Genomic DNA, 22,659 nt, shown 5'->3' with positions numbered 1-22,659 from the left:
CCAGAATGGCACCAAATTTGGTAAAAGTAATATTTGAAATGGCTACTTAAGAATGCCCAACATCTATACAGAATGGGCATTCTTATACAGAATATTAGGGCAGAATACAGATATATACCAAGTTTTTACCTCCTTTTTTATTTGCTTCTTTTGGAAAGCTGTTTTTCTCAGAACAAAAAGCTCTAAAGCTGTCACCAAGAATTTGGTTTCTCAGGATGGAACTCAGTTTGACAAATAACAACTGCAGCATTTAGGGAGACTGTTATAAACCAGAATGCTTAACCCTTTTTCACATCAAAATCTCAGCAAATAACATTCTTCCATTCCTTTCCTCCTTCAAGGGTGACTTTGGCTTTTTCAAATTAAACTCACAGAATTTTCACCAAGCTACTTTTCTGCCTTAAAAGTGTATTTGGGATGATCCTTCAGAACGTTTGTTTATCTCAGGCTACCTGTTTCTTTCCTAATAAAAGAGGTCATGCTATAATCATCTGAAATCTTAAGACATTAAAAAAAAAAAACCCTGGAAAAAACTTCATTCCTGTATTAGTGAGTTCTAGCACTTTATTTATCTCTGTTTGGGAAAATTTTCTTTTTTATAAAACCAGGAAATTTATAAGATTTAGAAAGAACACAGTTAATCTGAGCACAGTACAGGAGTTTTGTTATCCCAAAATTAATGGAATTTCTCTATGGTTGCTTTTATTAAATGTAATTTTCTGACATTAAATATAGTCCTACTTCAGCAGTTAATTCGTCATTCAGGGTATAACTTCCTACTTTTCAGGGATGTTATGAGGTGCAGTGTATTAATCGTTTTGTGAAATTACTTCAGAGATGCATTAGAGATACAGAACTGCAAAACATTAGCATTTTTTTATGTAAGACAGAATAGCCCTTCACTGAATATTTCACATGCAGAGCTCAGGGTCTGTGTCCTCCATCAAGCTGCTTACCACAAAAGGAATAGTAGATATTGTCCCCTAATGCAACAAGAACTCCTTCTCTTGGCATAAGCCAAGATGTAATGGGCAAGATAGCACTCACAATAGTACATAATGGAAATTTGTAACTACCTGTTTTTTACATAAATATTATATATTGTATACAATAATATCCTTAACTGGATAAATCAGAATAACTAAGTCAGGGAAGATATATTCATTCACTTGTGATCATTGAAGGTAGCCAAGAAAACTGGGGAAAAGAAAGCAAAATTAATCAAAAAGTCACCAAGTCAAGTCTCTAAATCACTACTTACAGAATATATAAAACAATGCATTGCCTGTGCCTGGTCTTGTAACATAATAAAGCTGCTGCCAAATGAAAACAACATTGGCTTTTGCTCATAACAGCTAAGCCCAATAATGTTTCCTCAGACAATCTTCTGGGGATAAATATTTATATTGTTCTAAACCATCTGATAATAATTAGACATTTATTTGTAATTTTCATAAGAGTGATGAGAGCAGAAGAGGCAGAAATAGCCCACTAGAAGGGTGCTGGAGGAATTTCTTTCTCTAAATAAATGAGGGCATGGTTGAACAGAGGAGAGATAAAACCAGTATTTGACACAGAATGTTTGGTCCATTAAGTTCCAAGGATGTTGAGTGTCCAATACTGTTTTGCATCACATACCACAGGGTGTGCAGTGCACATCTAACACAGTGTGAGTGGTACACTGGAAGTATCATTTTCAGTGAGCCATCTGCCCTCTTTGGCAGCACTGTCCAGAGGAGGTAAGACAAAGGGAGGGGAAAAAAACGCAAAATGTGGCAAACTTTATACACGTTACAATAAGGCTTTGTCTATGTCAGAATTAGCAAAAAAGCAAAGAACACACTGAGGCAATGTGAGGTGTGCTCATCTCTGAGGTGAATTCTTTGAACAGCCTCTAGCAGCCTTTTGACACCTTTTGACACCAAATAACATTCTCCCAGACAATTTCTTAGCTTAGTTTGGTTGTTAGTCCAGGCCAGGAGCAATTCCCAATTGTCAGTCTATATGTAGTAATGATTTTTTTGAGGTTGAGAAGCTTAATGGTATGGACACGGCCTCAGATGGCCTCTGTGGCCTCAGATGGCCTCAATTCCTCCCTAGTTCCTATTAATATAGATATTACACAAGTGCATCAGAAACTTTAATGTCCTTTAGGCCTAGACGGAATCGATAAGACCCATATCTTACTAACAGGAAAGACTAGGGCATCTGCAGGAGGTCACTTGGTGAGGGATGTGCAAGACCGTAATAAAGTTAGACAAACAGAGCAAACTGTAGCTAGAGACTTAGTCTTTAATACTGATGTTTAACTAGTCAAACTTTTCTCTCTAACTCTTGACTGTGGAGAAGAAGTAGTAAAAACTACTGTATTTCAGATATAGTTTTGTCTCGATTTAGAGACAAGTGTAGGAGAAAAACACTCCAGAATAGCGTTTACTCTTAAAAAAAAAAAGAAAAGAAAAAAGAAACAAACAAAAAACCCGGGGGATCCAGCAATCCCTTTCTGCAAGTAAGAAATTAATACTAGTGGATGAAAGTGGGGGGGAAAGAAATAAACGTTTAGTGACAAACAGAATGCCCACACAGCATGGGAAAAGGCAAATAAATGCTAGATATTGAACCCTCGGAGCTTACACACCCTCCTCCACACCCCCCTCCCCCACCACCAGAACAAAAACCCAAAATGCCAGGGAAAGAAAAAAAAAACAACACACACACAATGGCCTGCCACGTGGTGGGGAGAAAGATAGCCGCCTCCTGTCTCAGGGCAAGAAAAAAAAAAAAAAAGAAAGGTTTACACAGCAGCTCAGGCAAGCAGATGGGAACCTGGTGACTCTCTGGTGTCCGTCCCTTCTCCACAGCGGGGAAGCAGGCGGGCTCGGTATGCTTTCTCTCACCCGCTCGGCTTTTTCTGAGTCGTGGGGATGAAACAGAGTGGCCCCTCGCCCTTCCTGTCTCTGGTCTCAGACCAAAACCGAACCGTCCAGCTCACTTCGAAAAGCGACCGAAGGATGGCTGCTGCGGCCTCTCCAAGGCCAGGGAAAGGAAGAAGACTTCTGCCTGGGCTAACAAAAAAATCCAAACCACCAAGCTGGGCAAGCAAAAACGCAGACTGCACCGCAGCCCCAGACACCCGGGGAGCGAGGCTCTGAAAAAGGTCGCTGAAGAGCTCCAAGGCTCCCCCTTACTCCCGGACCCACCTTAAAGCTACAGCTACCATTTTGGGGCAGAAAGCTGCAATCAGGGAATAGACTAATCGTCATAAAATCAGCCCAAGACAAATATATATGTGCTGAAAAGCAGTTTACTTACTGACTCCTGATAAAACTGCCTATGAAGTGCTTTCTAAATAGCTGTAAGCAGATCCAGAAGAACGGAAATCAAACAATTCAACTTGTTTAAATATGTGTATATATATATATATATATATATATATATAAAACAACAAAGTGAAAGCTAGGAAACCATATCAGACTACTAAGGAGATTGGGACTGCCAAGAGCAACCAAGACTGGAGCTCTTTTGTGCTGCACTAATGTTGAAAAAGAAGAATCTGGCTTTTGAACAATGTGGGTTGTAAATGGAAGGAAGAGTATAGTGGTGAAACCAAATAAGGCTGTTGAATTCTGGCAAGACCTTCAGTTCTGCATTTTACCAGTGTTTTAGTTTAGATAACAGAAATTTGGATTAGGAAAATGTGTTAATAAAATAGAGGCAATAATAGTCTCTACCCAGACTCAGAGGGCAGACTTCATAGATCCTGTGACACAGGTAAAGAAGATACTGTGCAAAGTGCTCTCCTGTGGGTGACAGTCAGTGCAACATGGGCTGGCACTCACACAGACAGGTCCATGGGCTCAAAGCCATCAGGTGGAGAGAACTCCATCACAGGCCTGAATCTTGCAAAAACCAGAAACTTCATGTTGCCTTATTCATGTCTCACATCAGGCTGAAATTGGGCCTGAATCGTGAGGAGCTATTCACATCCTCCTCTGAATTCACTGGCTAAAATCTTTTGAAAAGGCAGGAACCAGCAGCAGCAGCTGACTTTGAGCTCCAGGAACAGTCATGTGCTTCTAACATGGGATTTAGGAACTTCTTGGGTCCTTCTGTGGCCAGGGAAAAGAATAACTTCAAAAGATACTTCAAGCTGATAAAATGTTTCTGATTATGCTATGTGAACCTATTTCTAAGGAGCCTAGACCCCAATCATAAGTATGCAGATTATGTGTAGATTCTTAACATCTGTAGGTTAGACTACGTAGAACATGAGGATTCCCAAACATCTCACCTTCCTTTCCCACCTCTACTTAAATCAATCAGCTCTGCTAAAAATACAGCCCTTGGAATGCACTTCAGCTTCTCAGTAAAGGGAAGCAAATTCCCATGTGCAGCCCCCAGGCTGGGGAGCAATGCCAGCAGGTGCATCCACTCAATTACTGTTGTTATGGCCATCTCTTGCAAAAAACAGGTCATATTCTATAGAGGGTAGAAGGTATAAATTATAACTTTGAAATAGTTCCTGTGGCATTTGTGTAATGTATCCTTTACACCATACCCTGAAAATCTTGCTCTCTGTTTCAGTGGTTAGGCAAAATAATTCCTCTATATTTAGAGAAAAATTTTGTCTTTCCCTAGAGAGGACAAAGACAGAACAAAAAACAGCTTAAGAGATAACTGTAATTTGATAGATAAAGCTGTAATACACAGGGCATAGCCAACAGCTCTAGACAGAGAAGAGACATGGGTGGCACAAGCTCAGGGTGCCTCAGTTGCCTGACAAGCAAATGCTATGTCCAGCCTTCCACATCAATTTCCCTCTAGGTGCTTGAAGACATACCAGTACCAGCTGCCAACAAAAAAATTTAAACCTCTGGTTTCCTCTCTTGGAATAGGTTACCAGGCTACTTTAAAGAATTTTTTTTAATTTGTTCAAGCTCTTGAAGCTTGTAAGATTTCAAAATTGCAAATTGAGGGGTACTTAGTTTGCATTCAGGTATTGAATATTTAAAATGCTTTCAGGTAATTCTGAAAAGGTTTTTCTGATCAAAAAGGCAAGAAATTAATTATTTTAAAAACAAGTAAATTAAATATGGATTTCTAATGTAGGCATAACTTTTAGAGAAATTCAAGCAACTGCTACCCGAGAAAACCCCAACCAACAAACTCACAACCAGCCAAGGAAACCTGAATTGATCTTCCTAAGAGAGTAATGAGATAGTACATCTCCTCACACCCCCTGTCAGTGTGGTATATTATTTGGTTCTTTTTTTGAAAAGCATTCTCTCAAAGGGAAGTGGCTCAGGAGAAGATCTTGCCTATAAGTATGAAAACAGTATATTGAAAAGGCATCACTAAACACCACCTCCTCTCCCCCCACCCCAAAAAAAGCCCCACAAAGACCGGTGTGCATCTAAATTTCTGGTATTTGTTAGCTGTCCCTGAGTAGAACTTCATTTCTTCTAAGCCCTTCTAAGATAAGATGGAAAATTGGAAAAAAGTTATTTACTGTTTTGGTGTCTTTTACGTGATTTGGGATAATTCTGGTTGCTGAAGTAACACAAGCTGAAATTAAAGCCTTCCGTCATGCATTCTGCCCCTTCTAATTTTTTTCCATGCAATGAAGTCACCACTGTCATGTACCTTTGATCTTGCAGTCATCTATGACACTAGATAAAGGTATTACAAGAGAACAATTATGACTTCACAGAATGAAAGAAATAGAAAATTGAGCTGCATTAAGCAGAGGTTTGTTTTAAACAAGAAAAAAAAAAAAAGAAAAAAGGAAAAAAATCTCTCCACAAAGCTCTTACAAAGTAATTTTGCAAGCTGCATAAATGAAGATGGAATCATTGTTTGAAAAATCATTTTTAAAAGCCCTGGTAACTTTTTGAAAACTCTTCTCTTGCGTGTTGGGGGAAAGGGGCAAGCATAAATATTTTTACCACAAAGTACAGAATATTTGAACTAAATACAGAGTGACTGCACTTGAAGGCTTTTGTGATTATGCAGTATTCCCATCTTTGTTTTCCTTTTTTGCTTGTACAGGCTGTTCCACCACCAAATTTTGAGATGCCAGTTTCTATCCCAGTGTCCAACCACAACAGTTTGGTATACAGTAACCCAGTGAGCTCACTGGGAAATCCCAACCTTTTGCCGCTGGCTCATCCTTCTTTGCAAAGAAACAGCATGTCTCCTGGAGTGACACATCGGCCTCCAAGTGCAGGTAACACAGGTAGGCTCTGTTCAGTCCCTTCCCTTCCCTTCAAATGCTCTATTACCAACTGTTTGCATACCTTGGGTCACTTTAAACGGTAGTCCAAGAAACAAGAACTCTGTTTTTAACAGTCAAAACAATTTGGCCAAAATTGTGTTGCAACATCAAAAGGAGATTAAAAAAAAATTCTAGAACAAGCTGAATATTGACTAAGATTGAAGGAAATCATTGAAGTCAATAAAAGATAAAAGGGCAGACAACTTGTTCTTTCATTAAAAGGCAGCTTATCTACTTAATTCGTGCAAGAACTCACTCTGCCATAAAGCTTAAGGGAGCAGGGGAGAAAATGTAGCCAATGCAAACAAATTGAAGCAAGTAAATGAGAACACTCATTACTTAAATAATCAGTCTACAGGCTAAATACAGAATTTATTTTTATTGATTCATTCACAAGTTCCTTGATGGGTTAATGTTTGTTGAGCTCTGTACTTCAGTGCCTTACGTAGCAAGGGGTTGTGCTTTGCTCTGGTGATGATGAGGGCTCATCTCTGAATAGGATAAGTGGAGATTAGGTTGTTTCAATCTGTCTGGCTATAGCAAGATCCTTAAGTACACCAGGTTCAAAGAATCATTTGAGGTCTCCAAGTGCAAAGAGAAGTTTTAAAAATCCTTCGTGTGAAAGGTTGAGGAAATTAAAAATTGTGTAAATATATATATCTTCTGAGTTACATTTTCTCCAGGAGCTTTCAGCCTCTTCCTCCCAGTCCTTTGTTTTTCTGACTAGCGCTCAATTAAAGATAGTTTTCAAATGAAGAACTACTATATATAACCTTCAAACATAATTTTTCATATGCTATGGAAGTATGAAACTAAAATAATGAAATTATAGGTACTCTATATTTTGTTTGTCCTTGAAAGGCACGTGTCTCATACAGGTAACATTTAACATTATGATTTTATAACTGTGGGTCTGATTCAACTGCCTGTTGAAGTCAGATGGTAGAAGTGGTGGGTACTGCAGCAGGCTGATTGAAGGTAGAGAAAATGTTTTGAATGTTTGAGTGTTGTAATTTACTGTGCTCATTTACTGTATTTCATTTCAACTCCATAGGTGGCCTGATGGGTGGCGACCTCACAACCGGTGCAGGCACCAGTGCAGGTAAAGAGAAAGGAATTTATATTTATTTTTCCAAGTTTTTTTGAGGTCTTACCTCAAAAGCTGAGTCTTAAAATAGCTCCATTTTGGAGGTAGGATATTAAAAATTGATCGGCATTGGTTTAATTCCCTCAGCTGGGTTGTAGAAAATTAGTTTATATTTGTGCTTCTCGTATTAGTATAAAGAGGCTTGTTTTTTGTGCCTTGACAAATTCCACAGAAGCAAATGTTTGGTTTCCTTCACATTAGCCTTTCCATATAAACTTCTGGGTACCTTGCTTTGCCTTGTTCAAGGAAAACTCCTAGTGGAGTCCGTGTCAGAAACCCTGATCCTTTCTGAATCATGGGAAGGTTTGCTGTTGAATTTACTGGAATTGGGGTTTCATTTTATGAATTTAAGCTTGAGTAAAGATTTCAATTTTGAGTTGCTCATTAGACTTCAAAGTAGTGTGTGTAGATTTTATTTCAAACTAAGACCATTGCTAGTCAGCAAAATCTGTTAGCACTTACTTAAATAATCATTAATGAACTTAAGCTTAGTTTGATGTGCTTGCTTAAGTGCTTTGATAGACAACAGGGAAAGGATTTTCAAAATACCCAGGCAGAGAAAAAAATTAGTCATTGAGTCCCACTTCATTAAAACTAATGAGAACTGTGCTTGAGGTCCGTGTTACCAAAGCAGTGGTGCCAGAGTTGTTCCCTTTGCTTAGTGAACTCAGTGATTTGTTAGCAATATCAGCGATGTTGCATTATGGCAAATACAGATTCCAAAAGACAGTGGCAAAATTACTTTTGCAGTTTGACAAGTAAACATGTATGTTTGAAGAAAACCAACTGAGTGGTAAAAAATGCTTTTTGACTGGGTTACCAGCTCTCAGAAAGAATTATATGGAAAAACAGTTGGACGATCCGTTTTGTGCACTATAAATCAAGGCTGATATAAGTGGAAATTCCACTATTGTCTCTTAAAATTACTTATAAAGAAACTTTGGATATAATAGGGGTTTTTTTCTCCCTTGTCTATCCTCAGCCTGAATTAGGGACCTCCACTCCCCTTTATTCTTCACGCATAGATGAGTCAAAGATGTTTGTGTGATGCATTTGTACAATTGGAGCTGCACAGTGCTGTACCAGAAAGGCACTTTAAACTCTTGCTAAAGCTCTGAGATGTTGTTTTGTATTAATTTAGAAGCAGGGAAGGCAGACCATGGAAACTTCACTATCAATCTCCTTTGTTCTCAAAAAAAAAAAAAAAAAAAAAAAAAGCATGACAGAAAATTATAGTCTCTTGTTGACCTGCAAAACAGAGCTAAAGAAAGATTCTTTCCTCAGTGTTCACATTTCATTTTAACCTTGAGTAGAAGTTCAGGAACGGCAGCAGGGAAAGTACCGTAGGAATTGATCGCACTATTGAGGGGCTCCCTCTCCTGGCTTATTTAGAAGAACCGTCAACTTGTTACTGGTCTCCCATTCCTTGAAATAGATTCTGAAAAGCAATTAGTAAAGAAGGCAGTGTTTTCTTTTAAAACGGGCATACTAAAATTAAAATTCGTCTGCATGTGCATTTCTCGTAATAATCCTTGTGCTTAATAAAATCTGTATATCACTACACTAGTTGAAAATTCGTATTATTTCTAAATATTACTTTTCTTGGAAGTATATTAGAAACATATATAAGCATAGGAAGATAGATGGCTTGATTATTTACTCACAAATTAAAGATTTGCATTAAGCTCTCAAGCAGTGTAACTTTGGAGTAGAAAATTGATTTGAGGGGCATATATATGAGGGACATTGCTAGGAATGCATCATAAATATTTAATCGCAAGAATAGTCTTTGAGCAATAAGAGCTTTAAACATCATTAAAGAACTGTTTTCTAAATCTCTGTAATGCAGAACAGTAGGAAGAATTTGATAAAGGGCTATAGGAAGATGGAAAGGTCAGTATCAGGTTGAATCCTCTGTCTTAGTTGGGTCATTCCACAATGGCACTATTTTGGACAGTCGTCTTTCTTGAGGGGTGCAGAAGAATGAACATCAAAAGTTTGCTTTGTTCATCGTTTTTTGCAAGAAACAAAGACTTCTGTGTTTTTTCCTGTTTGGCAGCTTAGAGAACGATCATGTTTCGGTTCATATTTCTGGCCAAATTAGAACCTTCTGAATTTGCATTTTTCCTCAATGTCAAAAATAGCATATATTCAAAGTCATATACTCCAAGAAGAAGAGTCTAAACAGTTTCATTTCTGCCATTATATAATGAGACTACTTTTTGTTGCTAACACCAGACCTCAGTTGCTGCCCTCCTTCAACAAATTACATTAAAATAAATTGCATTATAACTGCAATATCAGAACTGGAAAAAGATTATTTAAGCCTGTGTTGTAAGAAGTATGTTATTTCATTGGTTTGGATTATTTCAAGTAATAACCCAGGAATCACCCACAATTTACCTTGGGAGTCAACCCAACACATAAATAGAATTTTAAAAGCTGACTACTTCTTTATTATATTATGTAACTATTTACTATCCATGGTATTTTTAAGTTGAACCAAGGTTATCTCAGGTTTGTGAGAGAAAATTTGTTCTTAGCCAAACACTGATTGAATAGTTTCTATCATGTGATTGTAGCAACTGCCAACAAAATTGGAGTGAACTTCACATTTGGTATCATTGCTAAATTATAAATACAGCAATGTCTTTGTCACTATTCTCTCAAAACAGAGGCTTTCGATTGAAAGACAGAACAAGAACTTCTTGGACCCAAACAGGCATGCTCCAAATCCGTTCTAATTTACTCCATAACTAATATGAAGCCTAAGTGATATGTTTACCTGTTTACATAGTAGACTATGTGAAATTCTTTTAATTTTGAGAGACTGTAGTCTTTACGAAAACCACTAAACAGTAATTTGAACGGAAATAAGTAATGACTGTGAAGTTTTAGTCCTGTAAATTATCTGAACTCAGTTTTTATTCAGTGGCTTATTGTTTATGTTGAAAGTTTGATAGAAGATTAAAACTTTTAAAATAGAAGTTTTAAAATAGAACAGTGTTAGGGCATGTCTTTCTTTGCATCACTTAAATTTTCAAAGTGAGTTCTACTTTTAGATTGACTTCTGGTTTTCACTTTTATATGGTTTTCAGAGTAAGAAATGTTGTATTTTGTAATTAAAGTTTCCTTTGAATGGAATGAGTCCATTTAAATCAACAGGATTTCTATAGACTTAAACTGACTATAAATAATAAAATCAAAGAAAAATTTCCATCTCAAGTCTTAAATCCATGATGGGTATAGGAAAAGATACTTGCTTCAACTGTTTATTTCCGTAATTTTTTTGTTTCTCTTATTTGATTTCTGTACTGCCCCCATCTTGACATATATTAAACTAAAGGAGAAAGTTATTTAGAAGTACAAAAGTACAAATGCTGTCAGAGGAACTAAGCACTTGCTTTCTTTTAATATAAAATCTTCAAATTACCTTTAAACCTGTTCATAAAAAGCACTAGAAACTGAAAAGATCAGCACTGCATTTTGGAAAATTCATCCCATGTTTTTTAATAACTGAATCCTGTATTTACCTATAAATCAGCAGCTAGTTATTTCCTTCTGGAAATTAGCCAAAGGCCAACAATTGCCTTCTCATATTCTGAAGGCTGAGGTCCTGAAGTGTGCCAGCCAGTATCATAATTTTCTAGTGCTTTCATTTTCATTTTTCTTTTCACAGAAAGTGTAATCACTGTGGGTGAAGGTATTATGTATTCTACTAGTATGTCAAGCCACATGGGAATATGTGTAATAGTAGCAGTTTTTAATTTATATGCCCTCTGGGTAGAGGCAGTCTGGATGGTAAATCCTCAAAGAAGAGTGGTTTAGTAAAAAGATCTGCTATCTACCCAAATATGCCAAACAGCAGTACCAAAAATAAGCAAGGATTTCAAAGGCATCTAGCTGTATTAAAGACTTCTGTAACTATAAATATAAATAAAAAACTAGTTTTAATTTTTTTAAATAAATTAAAATGTTACATAAATATTCCTCACTCTGCCCTGAAATCATGCTTGTTATAGTCAAGAGATGGTAATTCTTGGGCTACAAGTGCAGAATATGTTAAATAAACAAGTGAGCTTGGAAAACTGTCTCTCAAACCAGAGTGTATGGACAACCTGTCAGTAAGACAGTAGCTGGATTTGCCAGGGAGAGCATGGTAAGTTGTTGCCCATTCCTTATTATTTGATGAGTGCAGTAGCCCACAGATTTCTGATCCAAAAACTGAGCAAAGTGCAGTACAGAAGCATAACAAACAATAGTTCCTGTCCAAGGAATCGCACAGTACATAAGAAAAGACTTTCAGTCATTCATAACAGAGTTTGTGATGCAGTAGTGCCAAATGCAAACCATAAGAATTCATAAATTAGCAGGTTGATATAAAACCGTGGAGGGGAATAAGAAATGAAATGAGCTCTGTTTTTCTCTTTTTCCACTTGTATTATGCTTTTAAGTAACCTCTTCCATATAAAAAGACATATCAATATATAGATAGATATATTAATAGAGATATAGATATAGATGATATAGATACAGATAGATATAGATAGATATAGATATAGATATAGATTATATAGATTAGAGAGAAATAGATAGATAGCTATAGATAGATATATATAGAGAGAGAGGGAGATAGACACACTTTTTTTTTTCTTTACTGTTTAAGGGAGGTACCAACAGGTAGGAAATTTTATTAAAGCAGGGAGAGCACTAGAACTTGTTTGACAGGTCTAATACATAGTATAAAGGAAATAGTCTATCTACTGAATTTCATATCTATGTAAGCCTTTTCAACTCTAATTCAGTGTAACAAATAACATGTGATAGTCACATCAGTGAAACATTGAGAATAAATCTGAAAGGATAGATGCTGCTGTCCATATAAAAAATCTTTAAAATCTTGTAGTGGGTGTCATATGCAAAGGCTGGATGTGTGTTCTTCAGCAAACACCTGTGACTTCTTACTAAAGAAGAGATCCATGCAAGCCTATTCCCGTAGACACCAATGAAAATCTGTAAAAATTTGTCCTTTATTAGGTTTCCACCAGTTGTGTAAGTGTTGACTTAGTAATTTATTTAGTTATTCTCTGTCTCTTCATCTCTCTAATCAACAGTGTCTTAATATTTATATTTATCAAAAGACAGCTTGAAAGGATTGAAAAGGAGCAAGCTGTAAGTTCACATGTAATGAACAATTAAGTGAGTCATACCAACTGTTCTTTGTAAGTGGAATTTTAAAGACAGGCATGATTGACTTCCTTTATTACAAGAATTTTCAAATGTTCCTCAAGACTAATTTAGGTTCTTTAGATAAAACCCCTTTCCTAGTGAAGTCTGGGGGAATTTTATGCTTCCTTTAAATGAGACAGGGATTTCATTGTTTTTTCTGTCTGTGCATTCTTGCTCACTAAGACACCACAGTGTCTTCTGTTGTACACTGTAATACATATTCTTGTTCAAATTGAGATAATAGAAGAAGGCATTGCAAATTAGTAAATGTCTGGATTTCATGCCTGTCCTGAGTCCTGAAAGGGATAGCTGCTGCCTCTTGGATCTGGAATGCAGCAATGACTTTGCTGTGAGGAATAAAACAAGAAATGCTTCTAACCTCTTGAAGCTATAACTGCAGCCACACATTGAGGTTCCTGACAGTATTAACATGACCCCTGCAATTTAAGTTTTAATGTGATTCATCAATTAAGATATTGAATCCATAAGTTCCATTTGTTTTCCAAATCTATTACAAGTTGACTTTTCCTGTGCTAACATTTGGAGCAGTCTCCCAGTAATAGAAGCCAAAGGAGATAGGGATGGGCTAGTTACTAATCTTTTCTTTGCATCTGCTTAAATTTCAAACCAAAAAACTAGTATTGTGTATTTGCAAAACACCTGACTTTTGCCTGCATATCTATTTTAATACCTTGATAAGTTAAAAATATAAGTATATATATTTTTTGTTTCATATATATAGTGCTGAAGCTTCCCTGACATTGAATTTTAAATTATACCTCCTTCATTTTCCAGTAATCATACATTCATAAAAAAATCTACATTTTAGCCTTAGCTATATGTTTAGAAAAAGAAAAAATATTAGCAATTATCTCTAAAATTTACTTGGGAAACAAGAAGGTACATTTTCAAATGAGGTATTCTAATTGGAATTATTCTTGTCTTGAAATATTTTTCATTGAGAAAGCAGTTTCTTCAATATGATAATTCATTTCAAACAGCCCAAAAAGGAAATAATTTATCATCAGCAAATAATTTGTTAAAAGTGGATGATTGACAAAGGGGTCATGGCTTCAGGAAAGAGGGCAGATTTAGATTAGGTGCTAGGGAGAAATTATTTACTGAGGATTGTGACGCTCTGGCCCAGGCTGCCCAGAGACACTGTGCATGCCCCATCCCTGGACATGCTCAAGGCTACCTTGGATGGGGTTTTGAGTATCTCCTAGTGAAAAGTCTCCTTGCACATAGCAGGGGTTTGGAATGGGGTATCTTTAAGGTTCTTTCCAACCCAAACAATTCTGTGATTCTGTCACATAATTTGTCAAAAGTGTCTTGCTAGCAGTCAAAAGAGGTAAGTCCTCTCTTCTTCCCAGGGATGTAGTTTTCTCCTTTATACCTTCAGAAAGTAGTATATTTTTCAGCAATATAGTTTTCTCTCTGACACAGTTCACATTCTGGTGGGTTTTTTCTCAATTATTGCAATGCTGAAACAAGCCATAATAAAAAAAAAAAAAAAAAAAAAAGTTTCTTTTTCGCACAAACAGGGCTAGAAAAGAGCATCTTTTCAGCTCGTGTACTTATGAGAACACAGTTAAGTCCTGAAAACATATTTGGGGTAGCTGGTTATCTCAGACCTCAGGTAAAGGCCACATATGAATTGTTCATATGTTAAGAGATCAGGGCTATGCCAGTAACGGCAAGATTTTTGGAAAAGCTGTGATGCAAGCTACATTTCAGATAACCACCCTCAACACTTGGCATTGACCTCTCCTACTAGACTACACCTTAGCGTGGAAAACAGCGCATTGCTGGTGCGCAGCGTGGACTAACATTTGCAAATGTCAGGTGTGCATGAGGAGGGAGCACTACACAAGGTCAGGGACATTGCACTGTGCGAGCTTCTCATGGTAGGAGGTACAACGCCAGTGGTAGGGGCAGGAGTGCAAGGTAAAGGGCAGGAGTGCATGGTCTTACTTTACCATGGTAAGACACTCTCTGATCCCTGACATTTTGTTTGGACCTTACAAAAGTATGACACAAGAATATATTCCTGTTGCTCATCGTGCAGTGCCCACGTTTAAACTAGGGACATGTAATATTTAGAAAGTGCATAACTGACGACCACTGTATGATTAAGTGATTTTTCTCAATAATTGCAACTTAGTTACTGTGTTGATTAGCTGGAGCTTCAAGCAAAACAAGATAATGTCAAATATATGCATTCAGAGTAGCACAGCTATTGATAAATGTGTTAGAACTAAATAGTGGAAATGGAAATAAATCAATACAATCAGAAGTGAAGATATCAGAAAGCTAGTGTTTCTGCATGAAAGCTGTGTGATCTGAGATTCCTGAAATGAGATGCCATTAAAGAATTATGAAAGCAGATGCTATGATTAGATATTATATTAAAAGCATACCGGCAATAGTAATTGTAATGCAAGATTAAAAAAACACAGACAGGACCTGGACTTGGATCATCTATTGCTCTGTTCCTTTGCTGAGTTAATTTAAAAAAAAAAAAAAAGAGAGAGGAATAAGGATGATAATGCTTAAAGAAAAAAGTGCATTCTTCCTTCTCTTGGTGTATAATTTGCCACAGACCTTCATTGCCTATTATATACACCCCTATTCCAGAAGTTGCAAGGAGGGAGTCTGTGTGCAGAAATATGAGCCTGCCACTTGGGAAGACTAATTGCAATGAGAATTGTTTTGAAGGGTTTCTCACAGTTGCTTGTGTGGGTAGCCACAGGCCAATTCAAGACTGGTTCCACCTTACATTTATTTTATTAAGGTGTGAACTCCTAAAGTGAGAGAATACTTACTTCAAGAACTAATTTAGAAACATTTAAAAACAGCTCTTATTATAGCAATAAAACATAACCACAGGTTAGCTTGCCCTGCACTTGACTCAGCAGTGAAGTGTTTGCATGAGGTGTAATGGTCAGGTTTCTGTTCTCATGGTCTTTTATTCTACATCTAAATAAGCTCATCTATGTCTTCATTCAGCTGTAAAATCATCTGAGATTTCTAGCCTTCTAGATTCATGGTTTAAATTTATTTTACACTATGTTTTGCGTCAGCAAGTGACCAAAGAGCCACTTCTTTACTTTGAACCTCTGCCTGAGAAGCATCATCATGGTCCTGAAGGAAATCTGAGCCCAGTTGCTGCATTATGGGATAAATGTGCCATTTTGCAGCAATAGTTATGTGCACCAGCAAATACTCCACATACAGTAGATTGTAGGGATGCTCCAATTTTTATGTGTACTAGCCCATGGGTTAGAAATAATTTTGACTCTCTCATCCCTATAAGCAGTTCAGTAAGGTAGCTGGCAGTACTCAATATGAAGAGTTGATGAGGTGAGTTGGGTTTTAATTCCTGCTTGAGGAACCTGCTACCAGAATACACTGGGGTCAGGAAGCAGCTGGAAGCCTGGAATAGCAGAGGTTCCTGGGACTTTGCAGCCAGGGCCGATCCCACTGCCCCAGCCAAGGAGCAGGGCCAGTGAGAATACAGGACAGACCCAGATGGCAGGGCAGACCCAGGCCCAGGTATCAAGATCCTCAGTGGGGATGGAGATGGACCAGAATGTCAGCCTGTGGACGGGTATCTGGTGAGGCAAACCGTTACACTGTTTAAAGGACTGTTGGTGGCACTAAACATGACTTTCAGCAGTACGACACATGCTGTCACAATACGTAGCACCTGAACATAAGTACTTGAACCAGCACAGGGACAAAGCAAAACTGAATAATTGCACAGAATCACAGAATAAACCAAGTTGGAAGGAGCCCACAAGGATAATTGAGTCCAACTCCTGGCCCTGTAAGTCATGGAGCAGAGAAGTAACCTTCTTCGTAATATACTACAAATATGAGCAGATAATACATAAAGTTTTCCTTGGGAAAATTGAAGGGACCATTTACCTCTGCTGCAATGAAAATAGTGGAGATTTTTCTGATTTCCAAAATGAGAACTCACCCAGAATAATTAAATGGGATGCACAGTGTGACCTTTAGCTTTGTGCAGTCCCAATATAGGTGGTATGTACATGTAAATTGCCTACAGCACTGGGAGTATTTTAGTGCTTCCCAAATATCATCTTATTTCCCACACAGGACAAGTGCAGTGCCATCAGAGCCCTTTTCATCGCTTTAGACTTAAAGAGCAAGAACTTCCCATTGACAGTTATAGAACCTGCATGGCAAAGATGGGTGAGTTAGAGAGAGATGGCTTAGTCTTCTGTTGCTGTAGAAATTTCTGCCATTTATTTATATTACTTCTAAGTGGTTAGTTCTAAAACTAACAAGGAGTTGTTGAAATCGTCTTCTCCTCATTCTCCTCCCATTCTTCCAAATGTGTGTGTGTGTTTTCTGAATTGTCATCCTGTTTCAGCTCAAAAATGCAGCTGATACTTTCACAGAATATTTGAGAATTCTTCCACACAAAGTCATTAGGTTTTTTACACCACATCTGTCTCAGCTGGCTCCCCATAATTCAGTAAGGAAGGTCCACTAGTTCAGTGTAGTGAGAATGGGCAGCTATTTTAACGTGAATGTTTCCTTTTTTCCTAGATGAGGGAAGCAGCAGATTGCTTTTCTTCTCTCATTTGCAGTTAGTAAAGATTGTGTGCTGTGAAATGTGACAAGCATGTGACAAGAGTAAGAACTTTCAATTACCTCTTTTTAAAATTATTTTTAGATGAACACCAGTACAACTTCCTAGCATTAGTTCTTTGTTGTTGGTATCTTTTTATTTTAGGTGGCAAACCATAGCCCATTCCAACAATGTATATTCATTTTTTAAAAAAGACACATAAGATGTAAGAGAGAAAAGGAAACTTTCTGTTACTTTTTTAATTACTATAAAGAACAATTACCCTTCCTCCAGAAAATAAGAAAATTTACTGAGTAAAGAGTGCAAAACTCGGTGCAGATTTTTAAAAAATTCTATTGATTCTTTCATATGTATGCATATATTTTGAAGTGGAGCTAATTTGTGGAACAGTTTGCTCTCATGTTTGTATACATTAATTCTATATTTAACATTCTTTTTAAGAGGCTTGGGGATCAGTCAAAATGTCATATACATGGGATATGCATTTCATATAACCAAGTACAAAGCAGAAATCCTCCATGAAATCTGATGTACATATCTATCTTGGAAGAAATATGAAAATTTTCACAAGTAAGAATATGCACTTATTGGAAATTTGAAATGAGCATCAGTATTTATTAAAACTCCTTCAAGAATCTGAAAGTTCATTTTCCTATTAAAATTAATCCCAGGTTCCTAAGGTTCTTGTACATTCTCAACCCATATGGTCAGTGAAAAGCACTAAAGTAAACAAGAGGGGTCAAATAAAGGATAGATGAATTGGTGTCTCGTTCTTCCACACTAGTTCTTCAGACTACCACAGCGGATTTTTCATGCAGTGTATCTTTATGTCTTTAAAATCACAAAAGGAAAAAAAATACATAACAAGTAGGAAGATGACAGTTTCAAAAGTTCAAGAAATCAAAATAATAAAATTTTCAACATTTTCAAGACTTAAACACTTTGAATTATGAAAATCATGTTCAAGAATTTTGAGAGATAAAAAAAAAAGTTATTCTTTTCTCATTTGTGTTACCTCAACATGTGGAAAGTTTCATGGCTTAAATGCTCAGTTCATAATTACTGTCCTAACTCTGATAATATTAAGAATTGCAGCCACTTTGGAACCCCTGTAACACCAATGACCAAAACTACTTAAAAGATACAGGTGTTACTAGTGGGGGATGAAAGGAAAGAAGTAAACTCTGCTCCCTGTTCTGTCCTGAGTAAATTTGTGCCCTTCTGGTATCCTTAAATCCCTAAAATATGGAAGTGACCATTTAAGATGGTCATGAATTTGTAACACAGTTAAACTTGTAGTTTTCCATGAGTAAATGGATTTTTTTTAATAGTCCTCCCTGATTAAGTAACTACCAGTGCACAAAAATAACTTTTCCAAGTTTTTTGAAAAGTAATATTACAGGGATTAATCATGCACTTTGTACTTGGACAGAATTCATTCTAAAGTCAGTAGCACTTGTGCCTAAATGCAAAATGTGGGAACATGCCCAAGAGGAGTGTTCTGTGCTCAGAAAGCATTTGTCTTTATTTCTGCCATTCGCCCGAATACAAAGTCTGGCACTGTATTTCATGACACGTGCTGCTCCACTAGGTCTGTCTAAAAACAAGCTCTTTTCTGCATAAAATATTTTTAATCTTACAAGTCAGTATAATAAACAATACAAGGAAATATTTTTTCTAAAAACTTTTTTAATTGAAAATGCTGAAAATTTACAATTCTGACATATGCCCTTTAAAACTTGTGCATTCACTGTTTTTATTTTCATTATTCATTACAGAATATATTTGTAGTGTTTAAAAACCTTCTATTCCATCAAAAACATGGTTTTTAACTAAATAAAAATGTAAAGCCAACTTGCTCTAAAATCCATCTGGTTTTCATTTTCTTATGATCTATAATCAGGAAATCCATTCATATATGACATATAATTTTTGTGCTTTCAAGTGGATAGTGGAATGAGATGTTCTGCATATGGTCACATCTAAATTGATAATTGTCCAGGATGAGTGTAATTTTAAAGTATAGCATGAAGGAAGGTTTAATTTGTACATTAGAAGTCTTATACATTTTTTTGCCTCTGAATGTAAATGAGGCCATTCTCTTTGGTGAATTTATCTGAAGGTGGGACAGCTGCCTCAGAGCAGGCCACATCGCTCTTGAGTTAAAAGGATACAGTTTAAAGAGCTGGTTTAAATGCAGACTTTTCTTAAACCACATGCATGCATTCATCATTGATTTCCAAATGATAGGTTTCTGTATCATTGGTTTAAGATCCAAAGTCGTACATTCCTGAATCCTCATTATACTAAAAGAATAACAATTTGGTGACTGGAAAGAGGAACTGTTATTATATGGCTCCAAAATGCTAGCTGGCATAATATGCCATGAACAGCAGAAATCTGCTGGCAAAGAAAATATTGTAGTAGTTCTTAAAAACAATTGGATGTTTCTACAATATAGATGTAAGAGATCCAATCACTGTCCAAACTATTTTACATCAGTAAAGGTTAGATGAAAGTTTCTGAAGAGTAAAGCTTTATACAGAAGCATTCTTTCCCCTAATGTTTAAAGTAAATTATGTTAAGTAAATCTTATGTAGGAAATGGGAGTTCTTTCTTGTAATGTGCTTTATTCTCATAAAATCACAACTAGAAACAAACATATAGACTACAGCACATTATGTTTTGCTATATGTCTTAAGTTCTGTGTTGTAGAACTGAAAAAAAAAAAAAAACCTCTGCTGCTTCGAACAGTTTCATTGTCACTCTCTGAACAAATCCTTGTCATACAACAGATTTCACAGGCAGTTTTACATCCTGCTGGTAAAATATCTCCTGTATGAAACTGACACCAGAGAAACCCTACTTTTGCTTCAGTTTCTTCTGTTGATCCTTTCACGCATTGATTTTTAGTATTCAGTTTGTAAAAAATGAACTTTTTTAAAAGGCAGTGTGGTTTCTGGCAGAAAATACGTCGTATATTCAAAATGCCCCCTCTAATTTCACTGCCTGTGGTAACACATAGCATTAATTAGAACACAATAGGTAGCTAATCTACATTGAGAGCAATTGTTCATTTTGAAAAAAACAAGCCTACTGACACAAAATGGAAAAATTTTGATAGCTTTCTACTGAGTTTGCTTGCTAAGTCTAAAATACCCTTCATTAACTCATTTTATCTTACTAACCGTATGATATTATTAAGAAAATAAACAACAAGTTCAACAACGAAAAATATTTTAGTGCAAAATCTCCAAAGTCATTTCAAAACAAAATGTTAGAAGTGATCTGAGTGCTCTTAAGTTTTCAGCTTTTTGCAAAAGCATGTGAGAGAATGATAACAAAAAGCATGAGAAAAAAATGAGCCAGGCCAGACCAGTTACTAAAGGTACCAGAGAAATACAGAATTCAAGCCTTTTGATCATTTTCCTGTGCCCTAATCCTAGTGTTCACAGCTCAGTGTCTTCCAGAGCCTGAAGTGATGTTTTTGTATTTAATAGCCTTTGACAGATTTTGTTTTCAAGAATTTGCTGATCTGATAAATATAATTAGCTGATGCACTTGAGGATTAAAAAACCTGAAAATCTTAATCATGCTTGGACACACTTCATTATCCTAACCAGAAGAGCAAATCGCTATCATGTACTGTCATTTTTATGCCCATCTCACAGACATTATCAAATCTAGTTCCATAATCCATTTATGTTCTTTAGGGCTGTAAACCCCATTTCACATCTTGGGGGGGGAAAAAAAAAAGAGAAATATTTAACCAGGTTTGGGACTACAAAGGAAAATTGAAGGTCCAGGTGTTTTGACCCAGAGGTCTCTGCCGCACTCACTAGCTCATCTTCTCACACAAATTCTAGGCTGTGTGTTGCAGCTTGTGAACAAAGGCTGAACACAGAACAAAAAATGTTCCCTTGCATTTGTTTCTTTGGTGTTTGCCCATGAAGGTTTTCTCTTTCCATACTAGTTTTCATGTTATTCCCTCTCTATGACTGAGCAGTTTCTGTACTTCTCTTGAGACTGTGTAGACAGAATTTCAAGTTTACATTAAAAAGTCCTCATTTTCCCTTGACTTTATGTGATAAAAGGTGAAATCAGGTGGATAAAATAGGGAGATCTCATTTTTGGTGGAATGGTAGGTCTGTAACCTTATACTCACATCGTTGTCAATACGATGTGGTGGTGAGAGAAGAAAACCCTTTTCTGAAAAAGGCAAAGGAAGTGTTTTCTTTTCAGAATTGTTCCTGGGGTCGGCAGAAGAGAGATGCAGATGAAAGATTCAGTGGTGTTTTCCAAATAAGGTTATGATCTTTCTCACATTGACTTAATTGTTGACAGAACCAGGTCCAAAAAGTGTAGTGAAAAAGAGCCAAAAGCATTTATGAATCCTCCTAGTCGTCTCCCCGTGTTTTGTGGAAATTACAGTCTTGCTGCACTCATCTTGTGTTTAAAAGCCAAACAAAATCATGACCTGCAAAGGGCTGAGTCAAGAAAGGCACATTCTTCTGTAGTTGTCTAGAAAACATGGAATAGCTTTGACCTCTTTTATGCCCTTAAATTATCTGACTTTGCTGATTCTCTCATAAGGCAAACATCAGATGTTGGCTGCTATAAGGACACAGTATATTGTGCCATATACCATAGTGCTGCAAACAGAGATGTATCATCGGGTTAGTTTCAGCACATCACCAAGATGTCAGTAGCCATGACAGAAAGCATTTGAAGACCACTTGTTCCAAATAAGGCATGTTGTATTTTCCTATAAAGATATGTGACATGCATTTTTTCCATGAGCTTTTTATTTCACAGTCTTAGAGAGACTTAAAAAATACAGTGGACTTTATCAAACTTCTCTCTCTTTCTCCTTTTTTTTTTTTTTTTCTTTTTTTTTCCTCAACAGGAAATGGATATGGCAACCCCCGCAACTCACCAGGTCTGCTGGTCTCACCTGGCAACTTGAACAAGAATATGCAAGCAAAATCTCCACCTCCAATGAATTTGGGAATGAACAACCGTAAACCAGACCTCCGTGTGCTTATTCCACCTGGCAGCAAGAACACCATGCCATCAGTGGTAATGCATTTTCAAAGCTCTTCTTTTTATGTGCTTCAAATAAGTTACTTAGAAATTCAAGGCTGGCTCAGGCAACTAAATTCCTGATCATTTGGTTTTTCTGACTAGGGCTTGACATAAAGCTGAGAATGTAGGCTGAGCCTCTTTGATTGCTTTTTTGAAGTCATATTTACTTCCTCCTTTTTGTCTGTTCAGTTACCAAATAGGAACTGTGTCCTGCACAGCCTAAACTTATGCAGTCTCTTTCCTAGTATCTGAGTGTTTCCTGAATTTGTTATAAAGGCTGAATTTAACCCTGCTTAGTCCTAA

General features: G+C 36.7%; 1 protein-coding gene across 12 annotated transcripts in view; it reads left to right on the top strand.

Annotated features, from left to right (window-relative positions):
* MEF2C (myocyte enhancer factor 2C) overlaps positions 1-22,659 on the top strand; it is a 134,664-nt gene that overhangs the window by 97,601 nt on the left and 14,404 nt on the right. For 7 of the 12 annotated variants that reach the window (XM_085042501.1, XM_085042497.1, XM_085042503.1 and 4 more), the window contains 3 exons: positions 6,049-6,235; positions 7,329-7,376; positions 22,178-22,350. In XM_085042501.1, coding sequence (XP_084898627.1) covers positions 6,049-6,235; positions 7,329-7,376; positions 22,178-22,350 — 408 coding nt within the window. Of the gene's footprint in view, positions 1-6,048; positions 6,236-7,328; positions 7,377-16,772; positions 16,869-22,177; positions 22,351-22,659 lie in introns of all 12 variants that reach the window. The other 5 variants (XM_085042496.1, XM_085042492.1, XM_085042491.1 and 2 more) reach the window with 1 other exon arrangement.

This window comes from Lichenostomus cassidix, chromosome Z (genome assembly GCF_008360975.1).
Source record: "Lichenostomus cassidix isolate B80296 chromosome Z, HeHo_3.0, whole genome shotgun sequence".
NCBI classification, from domain to species: domain Eukaryota; kingdom Metazoa; phylum Chordata; class Aves; order Passeriformes; family Meliphagidae; genus Lichenostomus; species Lichenostomus cassidix.
Note: the sequence above shows the minus strand (reverse complement) of the source record. Positions and strands in the feature narration are given on the sequence as shown.